Source organism: Theropithecus gelada, chromosome 16 (assembly GCF_003255815.1).
Source record: "Theropithecus gelada isolate Dixy chromosome 16, Tgel_1.0, whole genome shotgun sequence".
Taxonomy (NCBI): domain Eukaryota; kingdom Metazoa; phylum Chordata; class Mammalia; order Primates; family Cercopithecidae; genus Theropithecus; species Theropithecus gelada.
In genome coordinates, this window is record NC_037684.1 from 1691169 (window position 1) to 1710990 (window position 19822).

The following is a 19822-nucleotide window of genomic DNA, read 5'->3' on the forward strand; positions in this document are numbered from 1 at the left end:
CATGGGGCATTTCAACGTACAGTGGTTGAAGAAAAAAGGAGACTAAAGCAATTTGGAAATAATGTCTCGAGGAGGAGGGAATTTTCAACTGCTTTTGTCAAAGGCTGTTATCATTTCTCCTCCCTGTTCCCAAGTTATCCCCTTTCCTACTTGTTTTTGCTAAAACATTAAATTAGAAATTGTCTTAAGAAAACTTAATACTTTATAATTATAAGATTTACCATACTTTTGCTTCTCTAATGTATCTAACACTCATGTGCTTCACAAGAGTCTTGGATTCCATATCTCCATGGCTCTCCAGGCTCCAGCCTTTAATCATCTGCCACGTGTCCATTGAGCAAAACCCTAGACATACAACAGAGTACAACGTATAGGAAGCTTGAAATCTACTGGTGGTAGTGGGGAGGGGTGTTTCATAAATACATACAAAGTTAAATAATAAAAGAACTAAATTACTAAGATTGTGGAGAGACTTAACTAATTACTTTACATGTGTTTAGGAATACCATATTTTATAATGAAACAAGCCACGGCCCTTGGATAGGTCGTGATCTTTTCCATTGGTGTCATGGTGGTCTAAGATGAGATCACCAATCCCCATTTGTTTGGATTCAGAGGACATTCCTGTAACATGTCTAAGTAGAACTCAAGACTGTTTGGTCGTCATACTTTTCCTGGCCTGGCTGTTATTTAAAATGTTTACCTTTGGTTTTGTCTTTTATAATGGTGATTATAAGGAAATCATTTGGTCGTTTACTCCTGCTGACTTTTAAACATGTAAGTTCTTTTGATTTTAGTAGTGTTTTATCTTGTGAGGGCTGGAATTCTCACCTATGTCATGCTGTCTAGAAGCTTTCTTTGCCCATTTTTCCAGCCTTGAAAATGGAAGTTATTTTTTGGATCTGGTCACCACTTTGAGGGGGTAGGGGACTGAATTTGTTGAACTCTCCTTAACTTAAAACTTCAAGATATGTTGTCACAGAATTGATGCAGAGTGACCTACATAAAATTATCGTCTCTCCTCAACCACTCAGCTCAGATCATGTCAAAGTTTTTCTTTATCAGATTTTGCGAGGTAAGATTTCTTTATGAAGAAAAAGGTGCTGTCACACTGTAAATGAAATGTTTTGCTTCTCATTTAGACTTTAATCTGACCTTCCAAGGTTTTCTTCTTCTCTAAAGACTTTTTTCTTTTGACAAAGCATATTTTATAATTTCTATATTTAATGTTAATGAAGAAGCTTTTTAGGGTTGCCAAATATTTCTTGTTTTCAGTAATGAAAGAGAAAGCCCTGTCAAATTCATTAGGCAGTTGAGTGGGCTAATCTAGGTGAATAAGCAGGATGGTTTGTCACAAGTTCACAAAACAGCCTTTAGTTTTCAACAGAATAGGAATATGTGTCATCAGACGACTCAGGTGAAAAGTGACTATATCCCCTATGGATGACGTCCGTCCTGCAAGCCAACAGTAGGTGGGCCTGTCTGAGTATTGGCTGGCATACCTGAAGCCAACTCCAGAGAAACAAAATGACCCTTAAAACCAAAGTAGATTGGGAAGACCAATAAACAGAGCCAGCTAAATAACTCTAGACTGGCTCATTAAAGAGCACGTACTTGACTGAGAAAGGATTTGGGCCAACATTATTGACACTTCTGGCCATCAAGTATGTCCATGAGAATTTTGCCTAAAACAGCTTTCTTACCTAGTAAGTAAAATACTTCCCCCCACACCCGCCCCAGAATTCATAGAATTAAGAGATTCTTTATAGCGATTGAAAAATAAATGCCAAAAGGATGAAAATACATAAGCTTTTTTTTTTTTTTTTTTTTTCCCCAGACAGAGTCTCACTGTGTCGCCCAGGCTGGAGTGCAGTGGCACAATCTCGGCTCACTGTAAGCTTTGCCTCCCAGGTTCACGCCATTCTTCTGCCTCAGCCTCCCAAGTAGCTGGGACTACAGACGCCTGCCACCATGCCCAGCTAGTTTTTTTGTATTTTCAGTAGAGATGGGGTTTCACCATATTAGCCAGGATGATCTTGATCTCCTGAGCCTCGTGATCCGCTTACCTTAGCCTCCCAAAGGTCTGGGATTACAGACGTGAGCCACTGCACCTGGCCACATAAGCAATATTAAAACTAAAAAGCTCACCTCCAGGCCAGGCATGGTGATTCATGCCGGTAATCACAGCACTTTGGGATGCTGAGGCAGGCAGATCATCTGAGGTCAGAAATTCAAGACCAGCCTGGCCAACATGGCAAAACTACACTCTACTTTAAACAAATACAAAACTTAGCCGGGCATGGTGGCGCTCGCCTGTAGTCTCAGCTACTTGGGAGGCTGAGGCAGGAGAATCAAGTGAACCTGGGAGATGGAGGCTGCAGTGAGCTGAGATCGTGTCACTGTACTCCAGCCTGAGCGACACAGTGAGACTCCGTCTCAAAAAAACTAAAAATGTTCACCTCCAATAGATTTGTTCATATTCTGTGGTAGGGGAAAATGGGGAAGATATTGGCTCTTTTTGTACTTGTGAAAAATGTGATTTGCTACATTTTATCCAAAAAAGACTCAGCCCATTAGCCGGATATGGTGGTACATGCCCATAGTTCCCGCTTCTCAGGAGCCTGAGGTGGGAGCATGGCTTGAGCCAGGAAAGTTGAGGTTTCAGTGAGCTGTGATCATACCACCACACTCCTGCCTAGGTTACAGAGTAAGACCCTGTCTCAAATAAAAAAAAAAAAAAAAAAGAAAGAAAAGAAAAGGAAAAACGCACACAAAAAGGACTCAACGTTGAGGCTGGGACCTTTAGCAGTACTGAATGAAGGCACTGGTCTTCTAAGATGTCAGAAATATTTTTAAAGTGGTTCATTACCCTCCTGATTCTGAGTGGTAAAGAATACTACTGACAGTGTGGGCAAGTTCCTGAATTTTGTCTTACCAGTGAAACACTTGTCCTGGGAAAGACTCCATGTGGGTTAACGGAAACTGTTTTGTTGGAGAAGGCTCCGAGTTGCAGGTTAAGAGTATCAATAACAGCAGTCCAATAGCCACACTGACTAGCAACCTAAGGTTATTAATATGGTCTTAACTCGAGTGCCTAAGAAGCTTATCTGTATTTAAACCTACATAATTGTTGAAATTATAGACATTATCTCTACACTTTGCAAACCTTTGGTGACATTTTTACTGTAGCAAAATTATGGTATTTTGAGGTGAGACTAGCTTTTAATAATGTTCGTTATGCAGTTATTTAGGGAACAATTTTAAATCCTCTACTGTTTTCTTCCAAGGTTTTTAAAAAATTATTGGTTGAGTAAAAGGAATTAAATATCTGCAATTAAATCTGTTTGTTATTTCAGGTTTGAAATATCTGCATTCAGCTGGCATTTTACATCGAGACATTAAGCCAGGGAATCTCCTTGTGAACAGCAACTGTGTTCTAAAGGTAGCTTTTCAGTTTATTTAAATACCTGGGAAAAATCAGAATGTCAAGGCAGGTTAAAGAACAACATATTTTTGTGAAAGAAATAAGTTCATTTCCATTACTTTACCAAAAGTTAACCCAGTTTTCTCCATATCACTACTCATAGCCATAGTAATAATTTGTAGTCCTGCCTCATGTTCTTTTCATGATAGTTTGCCTATGTTTTAGAAACTCTGAAATTGGAATTACAGTGTAGCTAGAAAGAATGGAGAAGGTGACTCCTTTACAGATTGTTCCATTATTAAAAGAAGCACATATCAGAAGAAATATTAGAACAGCAAGCATCTGTTTATATAAGAGAATGAAGTGTGACTTTTAGGAAGACCATCTACATTTTTACACAGCTAACATTTCTATATGCTGTTTGACCAAGGTAGCAAAGTCAGAAGTAGAAACATATTTAAAAGTGATAGTGCTGGCCAGACACGGTGGCTCATGCCTTATAATTCCAGCATTTTGGGAGGCTGAGGCGGGCAGATTGCTTGAGCCCGGCAGTTCATGACCAGCCTAGGCAAACAAAACCCCATCTCAATAAAAAATACAAAAATTAGCCAGGTATAGTCGTGCATGCCTGTAGTCCCAGCTACTCAGAAGGTTGAGACAGGAGGATCGCCTGAGCCCAGAGCATCAAGGCTGCAGTGAATTGTGATCACACCACTGCACTCCAGCCTAGGTGACAGAGTGAGACCCTGTCTCCAAAAAAAAAAAAAGAAGTGAAAATGCCAAACCAGAAAAGGGTAATAGGCACCTATTCAATGTATTTCCATAATGTATAGTAGCCAATTCTTAATTATTCCTCTGAAGAGGAATTGGTTACAGAATTATATTTAGTAGTTCCAAAATTTCAAGTCATCAGTTTCAGTTTTACTTCTCTTCCCTAGTACAGCCATTGTCTTTCATTTGAAAAGGGGCTTGCAAATAGCAAAGTCCACATATTTGTATTTCCCTACCTGTAATACAGATGTGTATTGGCAGAACTCTTGAATAGAGAGAGGTCCACTATATTTTTCCTCATAATAGAAATTGGAAATAAGGGCCTTTAACTGCTATATTTGAGAAGAAAAATAAGTTTTTAAAATGTTACCCACTTTAAAAATAATCAAGACTATCATTATTACTTAGGTTGCTGGTGGTTAAACTAAGTAATAAAACCAAATGTATAAATAAAATTCATTTTTTATTTTAAATGATATCTCTGAACTGTAGGTCAGTTCTCTTGAAAAGCTGGTGGATGATACTGCTTATGAATGAAAGTTCTCCCTTCGTTATAGCCTTGAAGAGCCTTCACCCTTATTTTAGCTCTAGAAAGACGAAAACCTGTTTTTCATATTTTCCCTAAAAATAGCTGATGTTGTAATTCAGTCTTTTGTTTCCACAGAGAAGTTAATTGCCCCCAAAATCTAAAGTATTTCTTCTATAGGTTATTGAGTTTTTCCTGCCACCTTTTCACTTTTTAAAGAGAACTTGCAACTTATCCCCATAATTGTTTTTATTTAAAAAAAAATTTTTAAACCTTAAAGTTAGAAATTTTTTTGTCCTATTCATACCTAATCAATCTTATGACCGTTTAAGCCAATTTCTTCTTCTTTTGGTTTTTGATTGGAAGACTTCACACAGGATTTTGTGCAGGACCTGTCATGTTTGATGCCATTAACTGCTTGAAGTTCATTTTCCAAATTGTCTGTTATGGTTTTATAATGTCGGACTGTATGAATGGGCAACTAAAGGAAAATGCCATTCATGAATACACAACACACAAATCAGAACAAACCAATTTTGCTCCACTCCTTTGACTCATCTTACAGGCCTACTTTTAAAAAGCCAGAATAGAGTGCTAGACTACAGACACTAGTTCTTTCTTCTCAAACATACAAATACATTGAAGATCATTATAACAAAATCGTTTTTAAAAATCGGTATCCTTCCATATTGTGAATGTGTTTTGTTTCCTATTAAGCACAAGATGGATAATTTTGCTGGAATTTTTTTAGTTATCTGATCATGTTAGCTTCCTATTTTGGACTCAGGTTGTCTTCCAGATAAGTTACTAAAAATGACAAATCATACTGATGTTTTTAATAAGGAATTTGCTTTATAACAGAAGTCATTTTTTGTTGGATGGGTGGTTGGTTGGTTTTTTTCATATACGAGAAAAAATTGTGTTCTTTCCTTTTGTCGGTTTAGTTTTTTAAAATACCCTCAAGAGTCATGGCCAAGTAATAGAGTTTTAAAAATATTATATGTTATTTTGGCCGGGCGCAGTGGCTCACGCCTGTAATCCCAACACTGGAAGGCCGAGGTGGGCGGATTACTTGAGGCCAGGAATTTGAGACAAGCCTGGCCAACATGGCAAAAACCTGTCTCTACTAAAAATATAAAAATTAGCCAGGCGTGGTGGCGCGTGCCTCTAGTCCCAGCTGCTCAGGAGGCTGAGGCACGAGAATCGCTTGAACCTGAGAGGCAGGGGTTGCAGTGAGCCGAGATCGTGTCAGTGCACTTCAGTCCGGATGACAGAGTGAGACTGTCTCAAAAAAATATATATGTATATGTTGTTTGAACATATTTGATGAACTTGGGCTTTTGTTGTTATGTTATATGGTTTATCTGTATAGTATGGAAAATTTTCCTGCATTCTTAAGTTGTTAAGATGGTGGCTTCATACTGACTCATTCCTACATACACATCTGAATTCATTTGATGTAACCAGACATAGTAGATTCAAATCAGAAAGAGGGGATTGCCAAAAATTGGGGAGTAAATTTTGTTTTCTTTAGAACGGAGTTTTCAGATTTTCTTTTTAAGCTGCCAGAACTCTTTTTCAAATAAAATCTTATATGGGGACTTCAATTTAGAAAACAGATTTAAAATCGTATTTTATCACTTGCAATATTGTGACTTGTAAAGTTAATCAGTGAGAACACTGGAGTTTAGATGGCCATTACTATCTGATCTCATCCTCAGTGCTCCTAGTTGTTGTGTTTTGATTGCCCCATATCAAGAAAATTTTAATTCCTAAAGATAAGCAGTAGTTGCTGGTGGTGGCACTGCTGCTGTTTATTAATAGCTCACCTTGTAGCCCTCAGCATACTTTTCAGTTGAGCAGAAATAGCAAGAAAAGATTTATTTCTAAGTTTGTATAGAAGTTAACCAGTTTTTATTACTTATTACTGTATCTCCAGACTCTAACATACCATCTGTAATATAACAAGTACTAACTTAAATATGTATGGCATGAAGAAATGAATGAACCCAGTAGCATTAGTATTCTACAGTGTACTACGTTTTAACGTAGTTATACATTTGAGTGTGAATTTGTATTTTAAATAGATAAGTACATGTGGAGTTTGGATATAATATTTATGGAATGCCTAAAGTCAGAACTAGATTCCACTGAAGTCAGTTTGAAACCCATTGCTTTAAAGAAATTTATATATATTTCATAAAGACGACAGGCATAGTCTCCACTAAGGAGCCTTCAAGATACACCCCTTTGTCTTATGATATCTTTGTCTATAAACTAGTCTTGAAAGTAGTTGGTTTTGTCATGGTTTTTAAATTTTTTTTAAAGATAGGGTCTCAATCTCACTCTGTCTCCCAGGCTGGAGTGTGGTGGCACAGTAATAGCTCACTGTAGTCTCAAACTCCTGGGCTCATGCAGTCCTCCCACCTCAGCCTCCAGAATAGCTGGGACTACAAGTGCACACCACCACGCCCAGCTATTTTTTTTTTTTAATTGTTTTGTAGAGTTGAGATCTTGCTATGTTGTCCAGCCTGGTCTTAAACTCCTGATCTCTCAAGCAGTCTTCTCACCTCAGCCTCCCAATCCCTGGGGTTACAGGCATGAGCCACTGTGCCTGGCCAACAGTTGGTCTCTAAATCAAACCTAGAAGTATGCAATTGGCCAGGTGCAGTAGCTCACGCATGTAATCAATCCCAGCACTTTGGGAGGCTGAGGCAAGCAGATTGCTTGAACTCAGGAGTTCAGGACCAGCCTGGACAACATGGCAAAACCTCATCCCTACAAAAAAAAAAAAAAAACACAAAAATTAGCCGGGCGTGGTAGCATGTGCCTGTAGTCCCAGCTACTCAGGAGGCTGAGGTGGGAGGAGCCTCAGATCGATCACGCCACTGCACTCCAGCCAGTGAGACAGAGTGAGACCCTGTCTAAAAATAAATAAAGTCGTTTATGTTCACCTAGTTTTTTTGCTTTGATTATCAACTGAAAACAGACATGTTTTTATTAATAAAGATGAGAAGAATATTTTTAAGAAAATGATGTAGGTTTGAGACTTTTTTCCTCTCTAACCAAATAAAACCAGATTGTATATTGACATAAATATACTATACCTGTATCATTAAAAGTGTTTCAGAGTGGCTGGGTGCAGTGGCTCACGCCTGTAATCCCAGCACTTTGGGAGGCCAAGGCAGGTAGATCACCTGAGATCAAGAGTTTGAGACCAGCCTGGCCAATATGGTTAAACCCCTTCTCTACTAAATACACACACACACACACACACAAAAAAAAATAGCCAGGCGTGGTGGCGGGCACCTGTAGTCCCAGCTATTTGGGAGGCTGAGGCAAGAGAATCCCTTGAACCCGGGAAACAGAGGTTGCAGTGAGCTGAGATTGTGCCACTGCCCTCCAGCCTGGGTGACAGGGTAAGACTCCGTCTCAAAAAAAAAGTTTCAAAGTTCAGTGCCCTATCAAGGTTTTGATGTTTTGTTTTACTCTTTCATTTGTATTTGCTTGACAATGTTTTGACTGCCTTTTCTGTTTAGATTTGTGATTTTGGATTGGCCAGAGTGGAAGAATTAGATGAATCCCGTCATATGACTCAGGAAGTTGTTACTCAGTATTACCGGGCTCCGGAAATCCTGATGGGCAGCCGTCATTACAGCAATGCTATTGACATCTGGTCTGTGGGATGTATCTTTGCAGAACTACTAGGACGAAGAATATTGTTTCAGGCACAGAGTCCCATTCAGCAGGTATGATTTCAATTTAAGGCTTTAGTTTCAATTCTATTACAGATTTGAAGGAAAAATCTATCCTGCACATGTGTCTTGGGCTTATTCATTATACTGTCTAATTTGCTTTTAGGAAATTCAGGTTCACTTAAAATTTAGAAAGTTATAAAAGTTGAAGATTACAAAGAGATTCATTTTGTAACTCATGAGCCTTTAGAGTGTGTATTGACTTTATTTATTATAATTATTATTTTATTTATTTATTTATTTTTTGAGACAGAGTTTTGCTCTTGTGGCCCAGGCTGGAGTCCAATGGTGCCATCTTGGCTCACTGCAACCTCCACCTGCCAGGGTCAAGCGATTCTCCTGCCTCAGCCTCCCAGGTAGCTGAGATTACAGGCGCGCTGCACCACACCTGGCTAGTTTTTGTATTTTTAGTAGAGACAGGATTTTGCCGTGTTGGCCAGGCTGGTCTCGAACTCCTGACCTCAGGTGATCCACCTGCCTCAGCCTCCCAAAGTGCTGGGATTACAAGCATGAGCCACCGCACCCGGCCTGTTGACATTATTATATGCACTGATGCATAGCCGCGAGCTCTGCTGTGACAATTTGCACAGGCATAATCTTCAGTTGTTAGAAGGCCTCTTTTCCTTCTAAGTGAATGGCTCTGACTTGAAAATGTATTGGTGACTTAATGTACTTACACTTTGTGCTTAGAATGTAAATTTTTATTGTGTTGATTTCTTGAAATCTGAACATTTAGGAAAATTTCTAACTTTTATTATTGGACTAAAATATCTAAATATGGCAGAGAACATCAGGAGATGATTAAAATATAATCTCAGAGAATCCTTTAGAAGCTACTTTGTTAGCTACATGTTACTTTAATTGTCTTTAAAGGTAATTATTCACTACTACACATATTTTCTTGGGATAATTACTAGGTATTTTTATTAATTCGCTTGCATGAAAATAATGTAGTAACCATGAGCTCAGATTGGTGGGTTCAAATCCTAGCTACACCACTTATGTTAAATCTTGAGTAAGTTACTTAACCTCTCTCTTCCTTTTTTTTTTTTCTTCTTCTTTTTTTTTTTGTTTTTTGGCCCCTAAAACTGTTCTGAGGATTATTGTATAATGAAGCAGGAAAGCTGAAAATGGGGCCTGGCACATAGTAAGCACTCTGTAAATGTTTGCAATTACGATGGTGGTAGTGTGCCAGGACGCTGGGGATACAGCAGTAAATAAGACAGCGTTGTTCTTAACCTTTGTGAAACTTTCACATGAGACAAAAATAAGTATGCAAATAAATATGATCCCAAGTAATGGAAGTTCCATAAAGAAAAATGTAGCCAGGTTAGGGATAGAGAATGGTGGCAGAGCAGAGCAGGCACTAAAGGATTCTCTGAGGAGATAACATTTCACCCACATAAAATGAGGCAGCAAGATGCTGAAGAAGTTACAAGAAGAGGGACAACCACCATAACAAAGCCCCTGAGGCAGGAACAAGCATGGCATGTTGGAGGGATGGCATGTGATGGAAGACGCTGTAGGATATGAGGTCAGAAAGTGAGAAAGAACCTGGCCATGATGACATGATAAGGCCTTAAGATTTTATTCCAAGTGTGATAGAAAACGTAAATGAAGGTTTTGACCATAGGAATATTAAGATTTGATTAATGACATTTTAAAAGATCACACTGACTACTGTGTCTTTGTAAATAATTCAGGCACTTGACCAAACAGAACTATTTCTTTTATGCTTTTTCTACAAAGAATTTTTACCTAATAGGTTAGAAACTATATCTGCTTTTATCAACATTTAAATTTTTCTATGCTATACATTCAAACTGTCTTTTTTAAATTTTACATCTTAAAAATTGATTCTGGTGTTAAAAAATTATGTACATATAATATGTAATCTCATGTTGGGTACTGTTGACAATACTCACTTTTCAATTTCTTTAGAAAGTAAAGTTTAACAGACTTAACCTATAAGACTCTCATATCTGGACATAAGCTGTCATAAAATGAATGTGACTACTACCTTGCATACAGAAAAGCTTAAGTAAAAAATAATAATGAGGTATTCAAATCCTATATATGGAACAAGAATCTTGAATTGCTGCTGCAAAAAATATGTGAGGGAAAGTGTGAAGCAACTGGACTGGAGTTCAGATATCTCATTTGCTAGAGAAATACATAGATCTTCAGTTTGGCAGTCTGACATAGCCACTACGGGAGAATTCATGTCTGTCTAATTGTTGGTGTGTGCTGGGGTGAGAAACGAAGATCTAAAATAGGAAAAGGCTCTAACTTCTAATGGAATTCATTATTTCCTGTTGTATTTTCTCTGTATCTTTGAGATTTAATTACCCAATACTAACAGACATCATAAAAGTGTTTCTCATCTATGGATCTGACCCATTTTAGACAACTTTCTGAATGTTTCAATTTGTTTTTAGAAGCTAGTCATTTCCTTCTGCCTTTAGTGTGGTTATTAGAGATCCAAAAGTATCACCTACGTACTTTTCCCAAAAAGCTTTGTATAGAGATCTTTACTTCTGTGGAAAGCAAGCTTCTCAAGTTTCTCCATTAACCTGTAGGGTGGTGATGCTGATGGCTACCCCATGGTTTAGATAAATAGTGCTTTATATTCGGCAAGCCCAGAACCAGGAAAAGAAGTGTTCTCTAGGTAAGAATTTCCCATCCTGGAGGAATCCAAATGAAATGTTACTGATAATTAGTTATGAAGTTAGAACAATTGTGACACTACAGAAAATTGGTAAGATAGTTTGCTACCCAAAGACTTGTTTGCAAGAAGGCTGTTTTATTGGTCTCTTTTATTGTGTCCAGCTAACTAAATGCGGTCTTATGCAGTGTCATATTTTCTAAGTATCACAGTTTTCTGGCAGTGTAAGAAATTTCTAGCATGACTAGAATGTAAAGGATGTACACTGGCCCAGGCATGGAGAGCTTAGCTTTCATTTCAGGTGTGAATGTTTTCAGGATTTATTAAATCACAGGTGTCCGATTTGTGGATTAGCTCCTTGGTGAGCCTGCATCCATTTGAAGCATCAGAATCCATTCATTAACTGTTTGGAAAGAATAGTCATTAGCCATCAATAGAAGAGGAGTTCAACTCTGCAAAGATCTTAGATGCTATAGTATCAAGAAAACAGGGCAGACAGATGCAGACTCCCAAATTGCTCTAGTCTTAGAATGTCATGCTTATCAAAACATATTTCTATATTTCTATCATATAAATAGGAACTTTTATATAAATAAATAGGAACTTTAAAATAATAGGAAAAATAGGAATGGGATATATAGGATAATCCTATATATATTATAAATAATAGGATAAATAGGAATAGGATAAAGAGGAACCTTTAAATAATAAATAGGAATAATAAAATAACAGGAATTATAACAAGATTATTTATTTTAAATATTAAGAATAACAAATTAACAGGAATATATTTAAATTCCTTTATGTGAGGAATTTGTTATAAATTCCTAGAATTCTTTTTTAATAGGCCAGAAAGTGAAAGTAGGGGCTCCTGTCAGTTAATCTAGAGCTTGTCTTAAGGTTTTTTCCCCCACATTTGGTCCACATCTCTAAGGCTATGATTTAAGAGTAATGAAAAGTTATTTCCATGAGATTGCTATCTGTCTGTATTTTATTTCCTTATAGTTGGATTTGATCACGGATCTGTTGGGCACACCATCACTGGAAGCAATGAGGACAGCTTGTGAAGGCGCTAAGGCACATATACTCAGGGGTCCTCATAAACAGGTGAGAGGACAGGGGAATATTTTTCTGGTAACTGTTGGGGCAAGATTTCCCTTCCAATAGAATAATCTATTAAGGATTTTTAAGCAAATGTATTATTTGTAGGGTTTTTTTTTTTTTTTTTAACATCATGGTCCTAAGTAAGAAAATGTTCAATATTTGTCAAACTAAATAAAATCTCATTCCTAATGTCGTGAGAGAAAGTGCGTATTTTTGTAGCTCCTTTGCTAATAAATTACCCTTGGTTTTGTGTCTCCTGATTTATTGGTGTCTATGAGAAAAATTACCAGAGTTGGAGCTTTGACCTCAATGCCATAACCTACTACATGTATATCAAGGTGTCCTTTCCAAATACTGAGCCAAAATACCTGGTATTTCTTATTCCAGCCAGGAATGTGAAGCTGTTGCTATTGCATTCTTGCTACTGACACAGAATCAGGTGTGAATGTTGTTAGAAAAGAAGTATGAAGATAGATTGCCAGATTTGCATTCAGTATTACTTACAACTAGCCAAGTCACTGCTGAGAAAGACAAGATGGTTTTTTATCTCCACCTGTTGATTTAGCAGCAGTTTTTACAAGCACTTCCTAATCTCCTTTGGACAGAACAGCTTAATGATGTGAAGAGTGAGTAAGGGGAATACTTTTCCTAGGAGCAACAATGAAAACAGAACAGATAAGACTTGAATAGGATGACCCAGCAACAAATTTTCCTGAGTTTTGCTTTCTTTTGAATGGGACATTTAGATTATCTGATTGATGGTACCAAATGAGAGTGAATTTGACACTCCTCCTCTCAAACTGTCAGCCGGACATTTACAAAGGGAAGACCTCACCTTCCCTTTGTGGTTCTGTCTTTGTAATTCTAGTGTGACTCCAGAGCTTTTGTTGTCACAGGCATAAAGGGCAATGAGGTAAAGTGTGTTCTCTTCTAAAACCAGCCCAGGCTAGTAAATAGAGATGCATGCTTGTATGTTAAATAGCCCCCGATGGTTACATCTTTCTTTAGTATTTGGTTTAGAACTAGAAAATAATGAGGCCCAACACCCTTAGAAGAGCACAGTAAGTCTTAACCTAGAGAAAGGTTCTATATTATAGAAGGAACTAACAAGATCTATTATGTTCCATTTATTGGCCAGCATCAGGAACATTAAACTAATTTACTAATGCCTCTTGGTAAATGTGTCCTTAGAAGTAGCAAAATAATTGTCCTTTTTCACTGACTTCATTAATTAGTAAATCTTGCCTGGTTCAAGGTAAACAATAATGAAAAGTGAAGAAGATCAGACGCCCTTGTGCTACCCTTCTGTCTCTAGAGGAGTTTTAACTGTTGTTAATGGTTACTAGTTAATTAATCATCTGTGTCAAAGAGTTGCTAAACAGCAGCCTGAAGAACAAGATTTCCTGAGGAGTTTCCTGTCTGCTGTCTAGATAGAACGGCTGGAAAATGTAATTTACTGCACCAAAAGTCACTGTGCACTGTTCTGAGCATTCCTGGCAATTGAGTACTTTTTCTGTGAAAATTTAAAAAATCTGTTAGTTGTAAAAACCTAAGGCTTTCCATGAAATAAAAAAAGAGTAAATATATTATTTTGTAAAGCGAAAGAAGAGGAAAGGAAAATCCAAAGTTCCACTATTATTTAACTAGTTAAATAGGTTGAGATGTCTAAACAAATCACTTCTTAGATATTTTGCTATTAATTGGCCTCTTAACATAATCCCTTTGCTTATCACTGACTTTAGTGATGACCTTAAGGGAGTACTGTGGTAGAAGTTAGGATCAGCCCTTTCCAGTCTTGGTGTCGGAATATTTTGATTTTGAAGAGAAGACTGATGGAGTGAAAACTAGTTAGGAGGCCATTTCTGCTTAAAGGCTAGATGCACTTTACAGAGACTTTAAATTCTTTAAATGGCTTTTATCCACTGCTAGAAGTGGTCTCCTTAGGCAGATGTTCATGGTCTTTTAGCACTAATCCAGCTAGATGTGTATAAAGTTATACCAACCATATATAATTGAATGTAAAAGAACCTAGCATATTGCCTGCTTCTACTTTTCCTTCAGCATGGAAATTGAGTTTTTGATCTATGTTTGCTAGTTGATCTTTATCATCACTGCTCTTAAGATGTCAACAGGTTCTTGAAGTGCTTTACTTAAGCCACCAATCAGATTCTACCTTTTCACTTCCCACTCCCTGCCCACTCACCAACCACGTGATACATACCCTATGCGCCTCTTGTTGGCCTATTAACAGCTGCTTGAAGGTATCGCCATTCATGTTATAGCTATTTACAGCTGAGGTTGGAAGACACCTACACACAAATATATTTGGTATATAGACACCTGGATTTTTTTTTTTACTTTAAAAGATTAATTTGGTCTTTGGAATATGCAATATAGCTTATGTTTCTGTACCTCATGACTTTTCTGCAAAATGTATAGGGTTTAGCTTAGTGCTCTGTGCAGATTATGTACTCGGTTTATAACCTCTGGACTGTAGTGATTAAGAGCGTAGTGTCAGCCAGGCGCGGTGGCTCACACTTGTAATCCCAGCACTTTGGGAGGCGGAGGCAGGCGGATCACGAGGTCAGGTGATCAAGACCATCCTGGCTAACATGGGGAAACCCCATCTCTACTAAAAAAAATACTAAAAAAAAATTAGCCAGGCGTGGTGGCAGGTGCCTGTAATCCCAGCTACTCAGGAGGCTGAGGTAGGAGAATGGCATGAACCTGGGAGGTGGAGCTTGCAGTGAGCCGAGATCACGCTACTGCACTCCAGCCTGGGCAACAGAGCAAGACTCGTCTCAAAAAAAAAAATTAAAAAAGAGTGTAGTGTCAATCTCAGTTTCACCATGTTGCACATGTTTTGAATGGTGAACTGGGAGTGGTACAGTACGGTTTTCAGACAGATTGAGTATGAATCCTGGCTTTACTAGTACCTCCCTTTGTGACTTAGGCAGATTATTTAACCTCTGTGTATATCAGTTCATTCATCTGTAAAATGGTGATTAAAAATGATTTTACCTCATTAAATTGTTATAATGAGAAAAGAGCTAATGCATGTAAGGAGAGCATAGAATAGTGCCTGGCACATACTAAACATTTAATAAATATTAACCATTAAAGTTATGATTCCAAAATAGCAGATGAAGCTTGTGACTTTTAAAAAATTATACATTATGATCAAGTGGGGTTTATCCCAGTAATGCAAGGATGGTTCACCTACAGAAAATCTATTAATATTTTAAAACAGAAAATCTATTATTTTATAACATCTTAAATGAGAAAAATCACGTTTATCTCAATGTAGAAAAGGCATTTGATAAGGTTCAGTCTTTTTTATGCCTTAATATAAAGGATCTTTACAAAAATCTATAGAAAAATTTGGGGTGAATTTCTTTTAAGCTTACAAACAATACAGAATGAAGTATATAACACTTTACATGAAATAAAAATGTGTGCACACAGAGCCTCTGGCTTTTAGAAAAGATTCCCAGTAATCCTCAGTGATGCTGCTTAGGCCAATTGGAGGTCTTCATTTGGGGGTCTAACTGGGGCAAATTCTATCTCACTGTATTTATTTTAAATTACTTAATATAGGAATATTAGATTGATGGTGTTTAAACTCATGAAGAATGCTTCTAAAAATTCAATACAAGTTTTTGAGTTTGGACTGAGAAAAACTAAGCTTCTTTCAAGTAGTTTTCATTTAAGTACTCAAAGTTAGACATAAATTATTTTTGTTCATAATTTCTAGCAATAATTAGAACTTTGCTATGTACTGAACACTTCTTATATACTAGCTCATTAAATTCTCACAATAACACTATAATGTACCATTACTATTCCTTTTTACAGATGGGAAATGGAAGATTAACTGAAGTTAAATAACATGCTTAATGTCATAAGCCAGATCTTAAAATTAGGTTTCCTTAACTCCAAAATATATGTTCTTAGCTAGTATACACTGCCTGGCACTTACGTCTTCACAGCAGATTTATTAAAATTTCATTTGTATATATGCATGTAATCTGTGAGAACATATAAAATAAAAATTTTGCAGCAAGTTAATTATCTGCAACTACCACCCCAATCCCAGTCTCGTCTGGATTAACTTGAGAATATCTTTCTGGACATATATTCACATATTTATATTCATTTATTTACATATATTTGTATAAATAGAATATGAGACTTTTAAAAACATACAAATACAATGGACCCTTAAGCAATGCAGGGGCTGAGGTGCCAACTCCATCCTCCTAACCCCCTGCCTACAGTTGAAAATCCATGTATAAGTTGATTAACACATTTTGTATGTTTATATGTATTACATACTGTATTCTTAAAGTAAGCCAGAGAAAATAAAATGTTAAGAAAAATCATAAGGAAGAGAAAATAAATTGACTGTTTGTAAGTGGATCATCATAAAGGTCTTTATCCTCATTGTCTTCATATTGAGTAGGCTGAGGAGGAAGAGAAAGGAGGGGTTGCGAGGCGAAAGTGGTGGAGGAGGTGGAAGGAGAGGCAGACACACTCAATATAACTTTTATTGAAAAAAATTCACATATAAGTGGTCCCATGCAATTCAGACCTGTGTTGTTCAAGGATCAACTGTATACATATACGGAAGGAGAACCTAATTGACTGTCATCTTAAAGTCATAGATTAATGTGTCAAATTAATGTATTTGTGTTGGTTGGTTAATATAAGTGCTCTATGTGGCATATTTAGTCAATATGCCAGTGAAACTTAGTTTAAACTGGCTTAAGCAAAAAAGGGAACTCTTAAAGGCTCATAACTGAAAAATCTTGAGTACAGCTGACTTCAGGCCCTGTTGGAATTCAGGTTGTGAGATGATCTTCCATGCCAGGAATCTGACTCTCCTCTGCTCTGTTTTCCTGTATTTTGACTTCATTTTCAAACAGGCTTTCCCCATGTGTTTGCAAAGATGGAGCTAGCAGTCCAGGCCTACATTCTATTACCATAACAATTCTTCTGGAAACAGCTTCCCAAATAGCTCCAGAAAAAATCTTTGAAAGACTTTTTATTAGGAATGTGTTTGGCTGTAAGTAGTAGAAAATTATAGTGGTTTAAGAAATAAGAGTACACTTTTTCCTTATATCAAGAGGTTTCCTCCATAGTCTGGAGCTGATAGAGTAGCTCACTTGTGTCAAGGATCCAGCTTTTTTATTTTCTGCCCTGCCATCTTTAGAATGTTGCCTGCATACTATATGGTGACCGGTTACCATATAGCTGTAGCTTGTCCAGAAATCCTGTCAATATTCAAAGCAAGAAAATGGAGGAAAGAAGGTGCATTAGCAGTATCTGTTCCCTTAATCAGGAAAGTAAAAGCTTTCCTAGAAGCCTGCTTAACAAACTCCTGCTCATATGTCATCGTCCTGAACTGTGTCATATGTGGCCTCCTAGCTGCAAAACAGGCTAAAGTGAGTATTTAGCTTTTCTATTCTATATAATAAAGTCAGATAAGGAAAAGAGGGTTGAGGGTGTATATTGGGTTAGCCATCCCATTTTCTGTCCCTTGTCTGTTTCATGACTGGAGCCAGTCATGGTGCTCAGGGAGGAGGATATCATTTGATTGGCCTGGCCTGGGTCAGGTGCCCATCCTTAGGAGTTGGGAGATTGCAGTCAAGCCTAATCAAACGACTTGGTTTGGGAGTGAAAGGGGGTGGTTCCCTAGAAGTCAGGGAATACTGGGCAGAATAAAACACTGTGATGTTTCAAGTTTATTATCTCTCTTCTACAACTCAAAATCTTGAATGAAGGGAAGTATAGCTGCCACAGCCCTTGTATCTATTAAAGAAGATAGTTCTTCAACTGACCTGTTGATAGGATTGAAAAGTCTATTGTCTGCTCTTAGTCCTTTTGTTCTTCTCTTATAATAAGGTTTAGGTCTTCAGTTTTCCTCAGTTTGTTCCCACCTAATTGTGTCAGAAATAGATAACAATATTTTTGCTCAAGTGAAGATAGCCTGTCTCCTGACAGGAACCATATCTTACATTTAGCAGACTCTAAGGATCTTCTAGAGAGTTCATTCAGTTCAAACTTATTTTATAGGTGGGGGTTTATGTCACCCCAGAGTGCTTACTATTGTGTACTCACTGTGCATGCTCATTTAATGTTACTGACTGATCATCGCAGCTTCTTTGCTGCCAACTAAGGTCTAAAACTTATATGTAGTTGGATGAAAACTAATAGGAACGTCTGCTCAGGACACTTGCACAGTTCAGCTGACTCTGCTGTAGCAAGCAGCATGCTGCAGTTAGCTTATGATGACTGTGGCATATTGTTTAGGGCCACTCACCCAAGTCCGGAAGCTCATCTTTGCTTCATTTAATTAATCATAGTCATTAATAGAGCACTCTTTATACCCCTTCCTGTCCTCATGATTCAGCACTGGTACCCACTCACTCCCACATTGCTAAGTTACTTATAAACTTGCAGAACAAACAGAAAATGGAGCAGTTTATTTTAAAGGAGAAAATTTAACATGGGTGAATGTTAGAAGAATTGGCAAAAATATTTCCAAATGAGATGTTTAGGGCATTTTTTTTTTCTTTTGAGACAGGGTCTTGCTCTGTCACCCAGACTAGAGTGCATAGCTCATTGCAGCCTCAACTTTCCAGGCTCAAGCAATCTTCATACCCGAGCCTCTCGAATAACTGGGACGACAAGCACATGCCACCCTGCCTAACCTATTTTATTTTATTTTATTTTTATTTTTATTTTAAGAGAGAGGGTCTTCTGGCTGGGCATGGTGGCTCATACCTGTAATCCCAGCACTTTGGGAGGCCAAGGCAGGTGAATCAGTTGAGGTCAGGAATTCAAGACCAGCCTGGTCAACATGGTGAAAGCCTGTCTCTACTAAAAATACAAAGAAAATTAGCCAGGCATGGTGGTGGGCACCTGTAATTCAGCTATTCGGGAGGCTGAGGCAGGAGAATTGCTTGAATCAGAGGTTGCAGTGAGCCAAGATCGTGCCACTGCACTCTAGCCTGGGTGACAGAGTGAGACTCAAAACAAAACAAAACAAAAACACAAAAACCAAGAGACAGGATCTCCCTAAGTTGCCTAGTCTTGACTTCCTGGGCTCAAGCAGTTCTCCCACCTTGGCCTCCCAAAGGGTTATGATTACAGGCATGAGCCACCGTGCCCAGTCTAGGGCATATTTCTAAGCATTCTGACTTTTTTTTTTTTTTTTTGCTTATTCAGATTGATTCTAATGCATTTAAGAGAAATGTAAACTTCTTGTTTGTTGCTGATTTCCTGGCCCAAATGGTTTTAACCTAATGGCTGGTGAGTTAGAGGGAAGAATGTGAACTTAGAAATGCAGTATCTGTAGCACTTCATCTTTCCTGTGGAGCCAGTGCTAGAAACTAAAATTTTAATGGTTGTCTTTCTGAAGAAGCATTGGTATGAATAAACTGACACAGAAAAGGAGAAAGTATGTAATATGACTGTTCTAGGCTGAAATTATGCTTTTATGTTTATTGTATTTGTTGGGGTGTGCTTCTATAAAGAAAGGTGAAATTTGGTGGAGGGAGAAATTTAAAATTTCA

At 37.7% G+C, this 19822-nt stretch overlaps 1 protein-coding gene across 2 annotated transcripts in view; it reads left to right on the forward strand.

Moving 5' to 3' along the window:
* NLK (nemo like kinase) overlaps positions 1-19822 on the forward strand; it is a 157971-nt gene that overhangs the window by 122965 nt on the left and 15184 nt on the right. For both annotated transcript variants that reach the window (XR_003116252.1, XM_025363136.1), the window contains exons 4-7: positions 969-1075; positions 3357-3442; positions 8261-8470; positions 12147-12248. Coding sequence is in view for 1 of the 2 variants with exons in the window: in XM_025363136.1 (XP_025218921.1) it covers positions 969-1075; positions 3357-3442; positions 8261-8470; positions 12147-12248 (505 nt within the window). In the remaining variant the exon portion in view is untranslated. The remainder of the gene's footprint in view (positions 1-968; positions 1076-3356; positions 3443-8260; positions 8471-12146; positions 12249-19822) is intronic.